The 13571-nt window shown below is 43.5% G+C and overlaps 1 protein-coding gene across 11 annotated transcripts in view; it reads left to right on the forward strand.

The window, feature by feature from the left end:
- The window catches only part of LOC133549733 (coiled-coil domain-containing protein 158-like), a 100301-nt gene that overhangs the window by 25917 nt on the left and 60813 nt on the right, over window positions 1-13571 (forward strand). For all 11 annotated transcript variants that reach the window (XR_009806169.1, XR_009806173.1, XR_009806172.1 and 8 more), the window contains 4 exons: window positions 289-399; window positions 477-570; window positions 3303-3408; window positions 11366-11518. Coding sequence is in view for 1 of the 11 variants with exons in the window: in XM_061895477.1 (XP_061751461.1) it covers window positions 289-399; window positions 477-570; window positions 3303-3408; window positions 11366-11518 (464 nt within the window). In the remaining 10 variants the exon portion in view is untranslated. The remainder of the gene's footprint in view (window positions 1-288; window positions 400-476; window positions 571-3302; window positions 3409-11365; window positions 11519-13571) is intronic.

Genomic DNA, 13571 nt, shown 5'->3' on the forward strand with positions numbered 1-13571 from the left:
CCTGATGGGTGCTGGTTGGCGCCTTGCATGGCAGCTCCCTCCATTAGTGTGTGAATGTGTGTGTGAATGGGTAAATGTGGAAGTAGTGTCAAAGCGCTTTGAGTACCTTGAAGGTAGAAAAGCGCTATACAAGTACAACCCATTTATCATTTAGAACTAATTAAATGAGAAGCTGTGTCCAAACCTTTGGCCTGTACTGTATCATAAATGCAGTGATAGGGAAACATCATGCTGTATTCCTGAAAACATGAGCAAACCCTGCAGTCTCAATTGCTTTTTTTTTTTTAGAATGGCGCCCTTAGTTGCAAGCCTTGGCCAGGAGGTGGCGATGCTGAACCACAAACTGCGCTCATCCAAAGAGAGCGGCGCTCGCATCAGCACCAAACTGGACCTTCTAATGTATGAAACGTACAGATGAATATTTTGTGAACTTAAACCCCTGAAGAGGCATTTTAAACCTTTTTTTTTTTTTGCAGGAGATCCCTATATCAGGTCAGTGAGGAGGAGGTGCAGACCCCAGGAGGAGAGCAAGGCGCGACCGAAGAGGAGAAATCCCAAGAAGCCATGCAGGTATTTTGCGTCGATTAAAAGTGAGCATTATTATCTTTGCAAACCATCATCTCATAGAGACAGCGGGGGAAGGTTCTCGCTGAAAATGCTAAGGCAGGGGTAAAGAACCTATGGCTCTTGAGCCAGATGTGGCTCTTTTCAGTTCAGTTTCAGTTTATTTTCAGTCTAACAAAAACATATTCAAACATAGATCACGATTCAAAAATTAATAACATGACTGAAACAGGCAGAAGCAAAAAAGCTTAATCAATCAATCAATGTTTACTTATATAGCCCTAAATCACTAGTGTCTCAAAGGGCTGCACAAACCACCACGACATCCTCGGTAGGCCCACATAAGGGCAAGGAAAACTCACACCCAGTGGGACATTGGTGACAATAATGACTATGAGAACCTTGGAGAGGAGGAAAGCAATGGATGTCGAGCGGGTCTAACATGATACTGTGAAAGTTCAATCCACAATGGATCCAACACAGTCGCGAGAGTCCAGTCCAAAGCGGATCCAACACAGCAGCGAGAGTCCCGTTCACAGCGGAGCCAGCAGGAAACCATCCCAAGCGGAGGCGGATCAGCATCGCAGAGATGTCCCAGCCGATACACAGGCAAGCAGTACATGGCCACCGGATCGGACCGGACCCCCTCCACAATGGAGAGTGGGACATAGAAGAAAAAGAAAAGAAACGGCAGATCAACTGGTCTAAAAAGGGAGTCTATTTAAAGGCTAGAGTATACAAATGAGTTTTAAGGTGAGACTTAAATGCTTCTACTGAGGTGGCATCTCGAACTGTTACCGGGAGGGCATTCCAGAGTACTGGAGCCCGAAATGAAAAAGCTCTATAGCCCGCAGACTTTTTTTGGGCTTCGGGAATCACTAACAAGCCGGAGTCCTTTGAAGGCAGATTTCTTGCCGGGACATATGGTACAATACAATCGGCAAGATAGGATGGAGCTAGACCGTGTAGTATTTTATACGTAAGTAGTAAAACCTTAAAGTCACATCTTAAGTGCACAGGAAGCCAGTGCAGGTGAGCCAGTACAGGTATATATGTATGTATATATGTATATAAAGGTATATACAGTACAGGCGTAATGTGATCAAACTTTCTTGTTCTTGTCAAAAGTCTAGCAGCCGCATTTTGTACCAACTGTAATCTTTTAATGCTAGACATGGGGAGACCCGAAAATAATACGTTACAGTAGTCGAGGCGAGACGTAACAAACGCATGGATAATGATCTCAGCGTCTTTAGTGGACAGAATGGAGCAAATTTTAGCGATATTACGGAGATGAAAGAAGGCCGTTTTAGTAACGCTTTTAATGTGTGCCTCAAAGGAGAGAGTTGGGTCGAAGATAATACCCAGATTCTTTACCGTGTCGCCTTGTTTAATTGTTTGGTTGTCAAATGTTAGAGTTGTATTATTAAATAGAGTTCGGTGTCTAGCAGGACCGATAATCAGCATTTCCGTTTTTTTGGCGTTGAGTTGCAAAAAGTTAGCGGACATCCATTGTTTAATTTCATTAAGACACGCCTCCAGATGACTACAATCCGGCGTGTTGGTCAGCTTTTGGGGCATGTAGAGTTGGGTGTCATCAGCATAACAGTGAAAGCTAACACCGTATTTGCGTATGATGTCACCTAGCGGCAGCATGTAGATGCTGAAGAGTGCAGGGCCAAGGACCGAACCCTGGGGAACTCCACACGTTACCTTAACGTAGTCCGAGGTCACATTGTTATGGGAGACACACTGCATCCTATCAGTAAGATAAGAGTTAAACCAAGACAGGGCTAAGTCTGACATACCAATTCGTGTTTTGATACGTTCTAATAAAATATTATGATCGACGGTATCGAAAGCAGCGCTAAGATCGAGGAGCAGCAACATAGATGACGCATCAGAATCCATCGTTAGCAATAGATCATTAGTCATTTTTGCGAGGGCTGTCTCCGTGGAGTGATTTGCCCTGAAACCGGATTGAAAGGTTTCACATAGATTGTTAGACGCTAAGTGTTCACTGCCATTGTGTCCTTGGGCAAGACACTTTATCCACCTGCTCCCAGTGCCACCCACACTGGTTTAAAAAATGTAACTTAGATATTGGGTGTCACTATGTAAAAGCGCTTTGAGTCACTAGAGAAAAGCGCTATATAAATATAATTCACTTCACTTGTTCAAGAAATCGCATTAATGGTAAAAAGTATTTTAATTTATTATTGGTTAGCTTCAGAATAACAAAGTTATTAAAAACAATAAGAGACTTATTATACTCTAAAGATACTGGTCTTACTTAAAAATGCATGCATTTAGTTGTTGTAATCAGGGAAAGTCCAAATAAAAGAGGAGGCATAGACTTCTCTTGTCAGAACGTGGGACGACACTGTACAAGGGTACAAGTCTACCTATTTCTCCTCATTGAGCTAAATTGAATCTTGTCTCTGTTTAATTCCTTGCTTCTTGTCTGTTTTATAGATATCATCATTGTTTGAACCTGTATTCAGTGTTAAAAATATTATATGGATCTCGCGAAAAATACATTTTAAAATATTTGGCTTTCATGGCTCTCTAAGCCAAAAAGGTTCCCGACCCCTGGTCTAAGGTCTCAGATGGACGACGGCCCGGCACTGTCGCCCCACAAACACCCTCCGCGGGGACAAGGTCGTCCTCATCAGCACGAGCAAGAGAGGACCTCCTCACTGCAAGCTGATTGTCACTCTCTCTTCTGTTCTCGTTAGACCCACCTGGCTGCAGACCCTCAGCGTGTTGAGGCGCAGGACCCGGAGAAGCAGCAACTCGCCGCCCAGCTGGAGGTGCAGCACAGGCGCCTGCTCGCCATCACTAGTAGGTTTCTCAATGTAGACGTTGCCCTCTTGTGGGTTCCCGTCATCGGGACAGACTTTCTTGAGAGCCCGGTGGTCAGGTTCAATAATATCTTTATTGTGCACACACGCGCCAGGTCAGCACTCTGTTGAGCAACTTTTCAGTCTTTCGGCTGCTCTTCCCGTTTGTTTTTATCCGGCTCAAACTCTAACTCCACCATCGTGTGTCGGCCCGGCTGCTGATGATAAGCAAGGCAGGGGATTGGAAGATCAGTCCCAGCTGGGTAATCCAATTGTCATGTTTTGTGATCATGTTTTATTTAGTTGTGTTATGTTACTTCATGTTCCATGTTCCGAACCTCTATTGTCGAGGCGGCTGATTGGAGCTGTGGCCGCAAGGTTGTTGGTGCCTGTCGTGGCGGTAATCCCAGAACCCGTTGGTGGACACCAGCAGTGAGGGATGCCGTCAAGCTGAAGAAGGAGTCCTATCGGGTTCTTTTGGCTCATAGGACTCCGGAGGCAGTGGACGGGTACCGACGGGCCAAGCGGTGTGCAGCTTTAGCGGTCGCGGAGGCAAAAACTCGGACATGGGAAGAGTTCGGGGAAGCCATGGAAAACGACTTCCGGACGGCTTCGAAGCGATTCTGGACCACCATACGGCGCCTCAGGAAGGGGAAGCAGTGCACTATCAACACCGTGTATGGTGCGGATGGTGTTCTGCTGACTTCGACTGCGGATGTTGTGGATCGGTGGAGGGAATACTTCGAAGACCTCCTCAATCCCACCAACACGTCTTTCTTTGAGGAAGCGGTGCCTGGGGAATCTGTAGTGGACTCTCCTATTTCTGGGGCTGAGGTCGCTGAGGTAGTTAAAAAGCTCCTCGGCGGCAAGGCCCCGGGGGTGGATGAGATCCGCCCGGAGTTCCTTAAGGCTCTGGATGCTGTGGGGCTGTCTTGGTTGACAAGACTCTGCAGCATCGCGTGGACATCGGGGGCGGTACCTCTGGATTGGCAGACCGGGGTGGTGGTCCCTCTCTTTAAGAAGGGGGACAGGAGGGTGTGTTCCAACTATCGTGGGATCACACTCCTCAGCCTTCCCGGTAAGGTTTATTCAGGTGTACTGGAGAGGAGGCTTCGCCGGATAGTCGAACCTCGGATTCAGGAGGAACAGTGTGGTTTTCGTCCTGGTCGTGGAACTGTGGACCAGCTCTATACTCTCGGCAGGGTTCTTGAGGGTGCATGGGAGTTTGCCCAACCAGTCTACATGTGCTTTGTGGACTTGGAGAAGGCATTCGACCGTGTCCCTCGGGAAGTCCTGTGGGGAGTGCTCAGAGAGTATGGGGTATCGGACTGTCTTATTGTGGCAGTCCGCTCCCTGTATGATCAGTGTCAGAGCTTGGTCCGCATTGCTGGCAGTAAGTCGGACACGTTTCCAGTGAAGGTTGGACTCCGCCAAGGCTGTCCTTTGTCACCGATTCTGTTCATAACTTTTATGGACAGAATTTCTAGGCGCAGTCAAGGCGTTGAGGGGTTCCGGTTTGGTGGCCACGGGATTAGGTCTCTGCTTTTTGCAGATGATGTAGTCCTGATGGCTTCATCTGGCCGGGATCTTCAGCTCTCACTGGATCGGTTCGCAGCCGAGTGTGAAGCGACCGGAATGAGAATCAGCACCTCCAAGTCCGAGTCCATGGTTCTCGCCCGGAAAAGGGTGGAGTGCCATCTCCGGGTTGGGGAGGAGACCCTGCCCCAAGTGGAGGAGTTCAAGTACCTAGGAGTCTTGTTCACGAGTGGGGGAAGAGTGGATCGTGAGATCGACAGGCGGATCGGTGCGGCGTCTTCAGTAATGCGGACGTTGTATCGATCCGTTGTGGTGAAGAAGGAGCTGAGCCGGAAGGCAAAGCTCTCAATTTACCGGTCGATCTACGTTCCCATCCTCACCTATGGTCATGAGCTTTGGGTCATGACCGAAAGGATAAGATCACGGGTACAAGCGGCCCAAATGAGTTTCCTCCGCCGTGTGGTGGGTCTCTCCCTTAGAGATAGGGTGAGAAGCTCTGCCATCCGGGAGGAACTCAACGTAAAGCCGCTGCTCCTCCACATCGAGTGGAGTCAGATGAGGTGGTTCGGGCATCTGGTCAGGATGCCACCCGAACGCCTCCCTAGGGAGGTGTTTAGGGCACGTCCAGCTGGTAGGAGGCCACGGGGAAGACCCAGGACACGTTGGGAAGACTATGTCTCCCGGCTGGCCTGGGAACGCCTCGGGATCCCCCGGGAAGAGCTAGACGAAGTGGCTGGAGAGAGGGAAGTCTGGGCTTCCCTGCTTAGGCTGCTGCCCCCGCGACCCGACCTCGGATAAGCGGAAGATGATGGATGGATGGATGGATATGTTACTTCAAGACTTCATTAGTTCCGTTTTTTTCACTCCCTTGTTTTGTTTCCATGACAACTCATTGGTTTCACCTGTACTCATTTGGACTCACACACCGGATTTTGTTTAGGACTCACGCACCTGTGGGGCAGTATAGCTCGGTTGGTAGAGCGGCCGTGCCAGCAACTTGAGGGTTGCAGGTTCGATCCCCGCTTCCGCCATCCTAGTCACTGCCGTTGTGTTCTTGGGCAAGACACTTTACCCACCTGCTCCAAGTGCCACCCACACTGGTTTCAATGTAAAAATTAGATATTGGGTTTCACTATGCAAAGCGCTTTGAGTCACTAGAGAAAAAGCGCTATATAAATACAATTCACTTAACTTAGTGAAGTACAGATGAGACATATTTAACAATCATACACATTTACACACACAAAAAAAAGACAGAAAAACGAATAAGCTAAATTTGCCTGTCCTGTACATTCACTGAAAATTAGATTGCCCGGAACATCAACGTTAAAAACAAAATCAATGGGATGGAAGTAATTGTTACTATATTTTATAATTTTCAATTATTTCACCTTTCAAGGTTTTCTTAAACCTTAACAAATAACGACATGTCTCCAGCTCATCACTGACCTTGTTCCACCATTTAACTCCTAAAACTGAAATACATTTTTATTTTATATTCCTTCTTACTTTACCTATTTCAAAAATCGGATGATATCAGTCCCAGCTGGGTAATCCAATTGTCATGTTTGGTGATCATGTTTTATTTAGTTGTGTTATGTTACTTCAAGACTTCATTTGTTCCTGTTTTTTCACTCCCTTGTTTTGTTTCCATGACAACTCATTGGTTTCACCTGTACTCATTTGGACTCACACGCCGGATTTAGTTTAGGACTCACGCACCTGTGGGGCGGTATAGCTCGGTTGGTAGAGCGGCCGTGCCAGCAACTTGAGGGTTGCAGGTTCGATCCCGGCTTCCGCCATCCTAGTCACTGCCGTTGTGTTCTTGGGCAAGACACTTTACACACCTGCTCCCAGTGCCACCCACACTGGTTTCAATGTAAAAATTAGATATTGGGTTTCACTATGCAAAGCGCTTTGAGTCACTAGAGAAAAAGCGCTATATAAATACAATTCACTTCACTGTGTTAATCATGTCACTATCATTTAAGCTTGTAGTTGCCAGGCAGTCGGCCTGGCGTCATTGTTGTTGCTCCATGCTCTGTTCATTCTGGTTACGTATCGCTCTGCTCATTTCCTTCCAAGTAAGTTTTGTTTATTCATGTCACGTTTAGCGAGTCTTTTGTTTCATATCCATAGTTTTGCTTTTGTGGTAGTTTTTCTGTTTTTTTTTAGCTAAGTTTGTTCTGTGCCTTTAGTTTGCACTTTTTAATTTTTTTTTATAGATAAATTAAAATATGTCTTTACCTTCACGCCATGTCCCGTCACCTTCCTTTGCATTCCGGAAAAACAAACCACACCATAGCCCCCGTTCTGACACCAATCACCTGCCCGCTGTGCTTCGAGGCCGGCCCATACACACCCCATCCCTGCAGGAGGCGCGCCGACCACGCCCCCCTCCACACTCAACCTCTGTGGTTATCGGCTTAGACTTCTGCACGCTTTCTTCACTTTCACTTCCTGTCAGATGCGTGGTCTACGTAAGATAATAAAAAAAAACACAGAGTCTTTTGTTAAAAAACATTGGCGTTCACAACTGTGGCAAGAGGCAACCCCCTGACATATTTGACAATAATTTAACATTTGAAGAGTCATGAGTGGTCAGCATCCAGCAGCTACCTCTTTATGCACTTTAAAATATTAAATTTAACTTAACTTAAATATTTAAAGTACCAATGATTGTTTGGTGAATTTTGTCATCTGCATTTGACTCATCCCCTTGTTCACCCCCTGGGAGGTGAGTGGAGCAGTGAGCAGCAGCGGTACCGCGCCCGGGAATCATTGTTGGTGATTTAACCCCCAATTCCAACCCTTGATGCTGAGTGCCAAGCATTTTTATAGTCTTTGGTATGACTCGGCCGGGGTTTGAACTCACAACCTACCATACCGCTATTACAACATTGGTTCTGTTGCTCTAATGTGCAAAATACTTGTAATGAAATATTAAAGCTAGACATACATAATTATTTTCTTCAGATCAATATTACAAAATTAACACATTATTATAACATGTACATTTAGTAAAACTTAGTACTTAATATTTTCTTACTAAATGTAATGGATTTTTTAAAAATTTTGACAGAAAAAAATATGTACTGCTTGATATTGCATGCCTTTTAAACTTTAAAAGTATCCATTATTGCAACACATTACCGTATATTATCATACTTTCCAAACATTTTTTGTCTAAATAAAAATAAGTACTTAAATATCTGCATGACTTTTGATTTTACAGCAAACTACCCATCAAATTAATAAAAATGACAATACGTTTTACAGTGTTTTTTACAGCATAAAACTGTAAATTGAAAAAATATATATTAATTTGCATTAAAATTCTGGAGCATGGTCAGGGTTGTACCATCCCTGCCTCAATTTGAGCCAGTTAAAACCCTGTTACTTATTATGATTTTTAATAAACACTGTTTTATTTTCATAAATCAGTGCAGGGGTTTTGTTTTCCAGCAAACTGTCTTTTCGTGTCCTCTCACTCCAGCTCCTCCCCATGTGCTCCTAATAAAGGTGACTAGATAACAAGGCCCACCTGGGCCATCCACTCACCTGTCGCTTTCTTCGAGGCTGGTCCTTGCACACCCCATTCCGCGGCAGGCCCGTAGGCCACGCCCCCTCCACATAACTATAATCATTTGATACTGGTTTGTATCGACAAATGTGCTGTTTTAATCTTGCTCAATTATGGACACTTACTTTGATGTCTAGCTCGTGTGCTATTGTGTGCTTAGCTGTTGTGTATCAGCTAGCTCCTAGTAACCTGTAGTCTAGCATGTTTTTCTTTTTGTAAATGACTTGACTAAAACACAAAAAAGAACGGTATTGTGTGCTTATTGGATAACATTTAGATCAGGGGTGTCCAAAGTGCGGCCCGGGGGCCATTTGCGGCCCGCTGGTTATTTTTTAACGGCCCCACGACGTTCTTTAAGAATACAATTGAAAAAAATTAAAAACATAAAAAGTGGTAAAAAAGAGCAAACAGGTAAAATGTAACAAGAAATTGTTGCAATGCTTATTACTCTTATAACACAAAGCTGCCATGCAGGCTATTTCTTTCTTTAAAAAATAATAACGAATCAAAATCAATGTCATTTTGAATTATTGACCTATTCAAGGCTCTGATTACGTCACATTAAATATTCCACTTTGAAATATTTTTGGGGGAAAATGTTGCATATTTTGTGTTTTTTTAAGAAGGGCCTAAAACAAACAAAAACAATAAAACTAATAATTGACAGATAGATCTGAAGTTGATCTGGAGATTATTTTGCTAAAAGTAAACGGTAAAAAAAACCCATATAATTTATTTTTCAACACTTTAATGAGTAGGACACTTTTGGATCCCCAATAAATAGTTTCTCTCGTTTTGAGGAAATAACATTAGGGGAATTGTTACAACGTGTAAATGGAATAAAACAAACAACATGTTTACTTGACCCACTTCCTGGGAAACTGATCAAGGAGCTCTTTGTATTATTAGGTCCATCAGTGCTAAATATTATAAACTTATCACTTTCCTCGGGCACTGTTCCCCTAGCATTCAAAAAAGCGGTTATTCATCCTCTTCTTAAAAGACCTAACCTCGAGCCTGACCTCATGGTAAACTACCGACCGGTGTCTCACCTTCCCTTTATTTAAAAAATCCTCGAAAAAATTGTTGCGGGGCAGTTAAATGAACACTTAGCGTCTAACAATCTATGTGAAACCTTTCAATCCGGATTCAGGGCAAATCACTCCACGGAGACAGCCCTCGCAAAGTGACTAATGATCTATTGCTAACGATGGATTCTGATGCGTCATCTATGTTGCTGCTCCTCGATCTTAGCGCTGCTTTCGATACCGTCGATCCTAATATTTTATTAGAACGTATCAAAACACGAATTGGTATGTCGGACTTAGCCCTGTATGGTTTAACTCTTATCTTACTGATAGGATGCAGTGCGTCTTCCATAACAATGTGACCTCGGACTACGTTAAGGTAACGTGTGGAGTTCCCCAGGGTTCGGTCCTTGGCCCTGCACTCTTCAGCATCTACATGCTGCCGCTAGGTGACATCATACGCAAATACGGTGTTAGCTTTCACTGTTATGCTGATGACACCCAACTCTACATGCCCCTAAAGCTGACCAACACGCCGGATTGTAGTCAGCTGGAGGCGTGTCTTAATGAAATTAAACAATGGATGTCCGCTAACTTTTTGCAACTCAACGCCAAAAAAACGGAAATGCTGATTATCGGTCCTGCTAGACACCGACTTCTATTCAATAATACAACTCTAACATTTGACAACCAAACAATTAAACAAGGCGACTCGGTAAAGAATCTGGTTATTGTCTTTGACCCAACTCTCTCCTTTGAGTCACACATTAAAAGCGTTACTAAAACGGCCTTCTTTCATCTCCGTAATATCGCTAAAATTCGCTCTATCCTGTCCACTAAAGACGCTGAGATCATTCTCCATGCGTTTGTTACATCTTGCCTCAATTACTGTAACGTATTATTTTCGGGTCTCCCCATGTCTAGCTTTGGACTGGACTCTCGCGACTGTGTTGGATCCATTATGGATTGAACTTTCACAGTATCATGTTAGACCCGCTCGACATCCATTGCTTTCGTCCTCTCCAAGGTTCTCATAGTCATCATTGTCACCGACGTCCCACTGGGTGTGAGTTTTCCTTGCCCTTATGTGGGCCTACCGAGGATGTCGTGGTGGTTCGTGTTGTAGTTTGTGCAGCCCTTTGAGACACTAGTGATTTAGGGCTATATAAGTAAACATTGATCGATTGATAGTGTGATTTGTTTTTAAGTGTCATCGCTCAAAAAATAATAATGAATCAAAATCCAAAATTAAGGCTCCAATCATTATATAATCTCAAATATTCCACCTAAAAAAATGTATTGGGTGAAAATATTGCATATTTTGTGTTTTTTTGCATTTTTTTCCTAATGTTGATTTCGAGATTTAAAACTTGAATAATAATGAAAATAATACTTAATAATGACACATTTTTTAATATTTTGTTTGACCAAAACCCTTCGGGGTCCCGGGGATCATAACCGAGTGGAGGCCTAAATGTATATTTTTTTATACATATATTGTATTGGTCTTTAAAATAAAAATGATGAAAATGGCCCCAGCTTGCTTTGATTTTTCAGTGTGCGGCCCTCAGTGGAGAAAGTTTGGACACCCTTGATTTAGATATTAACCGGCTTAGCACAAATACAGTAAACACCCTGCAGGACTGCAATTGGATATAATCCGATATCAATAATTGATCGGGACACCTTTACCATCAAAAAAACGAAGCATTATTTACATTATATATGACAAGAGTCCGATCTTTTGTGTTGCTCTTTGTGGTAACCCCTTTGTACATCTTTTGTGTGTGTTTTTGTGGGCGCCCGTTCAGAGGCGCACGGAGAGCTGCAACAGCTCCACAGCTGCACGACTGAGGAGCACAAGGGCATCGTGCTGAGGCTCCAGGGCCGGATGGACAGAGTCCAGACTGAGCTGGACCGGGTCAAACGCACCCTGAGGACGCTGGAAGGCGCTGACTGCCACGGTAAGATCTAAATCTCTGATTGAATGACACAAAGACACATCTGTCCAGTTTGTTTTGATTAACTGTGCATGAAAGGAGCGCTGAGAAATAGTCAGTGTTCAAAAACAAGAAAAAAAATACAAAAATGAGGGGTATTTTATTTGAACTAAGCCAGGGGTCAGTTGTTCTGGTAATGTTTGATTGATTTATTGAAACTTTTAGTAGTAGATTGCACAGTACCACTAAATGGTAACACCCGAATACGTTTTTCAACTTGTTTGAGTCGGAGGACAAACATGGCGAAAATCTTCCTAATCGTTAAAAATCCCACTGTTTGTATTAAACATGCTTCACTGATGGCCCTTGAACGCACCATAGTTTGGTTACGTACAACTTTCTCCTACGCTGCCACAGAAAGACGTGTTTCATGCCACTTCCCTCTTTGTCTAATTTTGTCCAACAAACTTTTTATGCTGTGCGTGAATGCACAAAGGTGAGCTTTGTCGATGTTATCGACTGGTGCGGAGTGCTAATAATCCATGCTAACATGCTATTTAGGCTAGCTGTGTGTATATATATATTGCATCATTATGCCTCATTTGGGGCGGCATAGCTCGGTTGGTAGAGTGGCCGTGTCAGCAACTTGAGGGTTGCAGGTTCGATTCCCGCTTCCGCCATCTAGTCACTGCCGTTGTGTCCTTGGGCAAGACACTTTACCCGCCTGCTCCCAGTGCCACCCACACTAGTTTGAATGTAACTTAGATATTGGGTTTCACTATGTAAAGCTCTTTGAGTCACTCAAGAAAAGCGCTATATAAATATAATTCACTTCACTTCATTTGTGTCTGTAGGGGCGGGGGGTTGCCCACATTTGTGGTCCTCTCCAAGGTTTTCATAGTCATCATTGTCACCGACCTCCCACTGGGTGTGAGTTTTCCTTGCCTTCCGGGGATGTCGTAGTCGTAGTGGTTTGTGCTGTCCTTTGAGACATTTGTGATTTAGGGCTATTTAAATAAACATTGATTGATTTGTAGCTATATTTGAGCTCATTTTAATTTCCTTTACTTATGTCCTCTGTGTATTTCATTTTTATTTGCATGTCTCATGACACATTTTCTGAATGTAAAATTGGCGACATTTCTGATTGTCTGTCATGTTGTTCCAGACCACAGCAAGGTTCATCATGTTGTTCCAGACCACAGCAAACATCCAGGTTGCAAAGATTGTAATACATCTATTATCAATCATTGTTTATTTATACAGCCCTAAATCACAAGTGTCTCAAAGGGCTGCACAAACCACAACGACATCCTCGGTAGAGCCCACATAAGGGCAAGGAAAAACTCACACCTAGTGAAAAAAACTACCTGTCATTTCCTTTACTTGGACACACACATCTATACATTTGGCAGTTTTAAACCTGTAATTTCCAGGAGTTATCTCACCCTCTGAGACACCTACTTAATGTGTTGCCTTCATTATAACACTTACATAAGGTCTTTTACTTTTTGCGGCTCCAGACAGATTAGTTTTTTGTATTTTTGGTCCAATATGGCTCTTTCAACATGTTGGGTTGCCGACCCCTGAACTAAGCAAAATTATCTGCCAATAGAACAAGAAAATTTGGCTTGTCAAGACTTTCCAAAACAAGTAAAATTACACCAAAAATACCTTAAAATAAGTACAGTGGGGCAAAAAAGAACTTAGTAAGCCACCATTTGTGCAAGTTCTCTCACTTAAAATGATGACAGAGGTCTGTAATTTTCATCATAGGTACACTTCAACTGTGAGAGACAAAATGTGAAGGAAAAAAAATCCAGGAATTCACATTGTAGGAATTTTAAAGAATTTATTTGTAAATTATGGTGGAAAATAAGTATTTGGTCAACCATTCAAAGCTCACACTGATGGAAGGAGGTTTTGGCTCAAAATCTCACGATACGTGGCCCCATTCATTCTTTCCTTAACACGGATCAATCGTCCTGTCCCCTTAGCAGAAAAACAGCCCCAAAGCATGATGTTTCCACCCCCATGCTTCACAGTAGTTATGGTGTTCTTGGGATGCAACTCAGTA

The sequence above is a fragment of the Nerophis ophidion genome, linkage group LG01, assembly GCF_033978795.1.
Source record: "Nerophis ophidion isolate RoL-2023_Sa linkage group LG01, RoL_Noph_v1.0, whole genome shotgun sequence".
Taxonomy (NCBI): domain Eukaryota; kingdom Metazoa; phylum Chordata; class Actinopteri; order Syngnathiformes; family Syngnathidae; genus Nerophis; species Nerophis ophidion.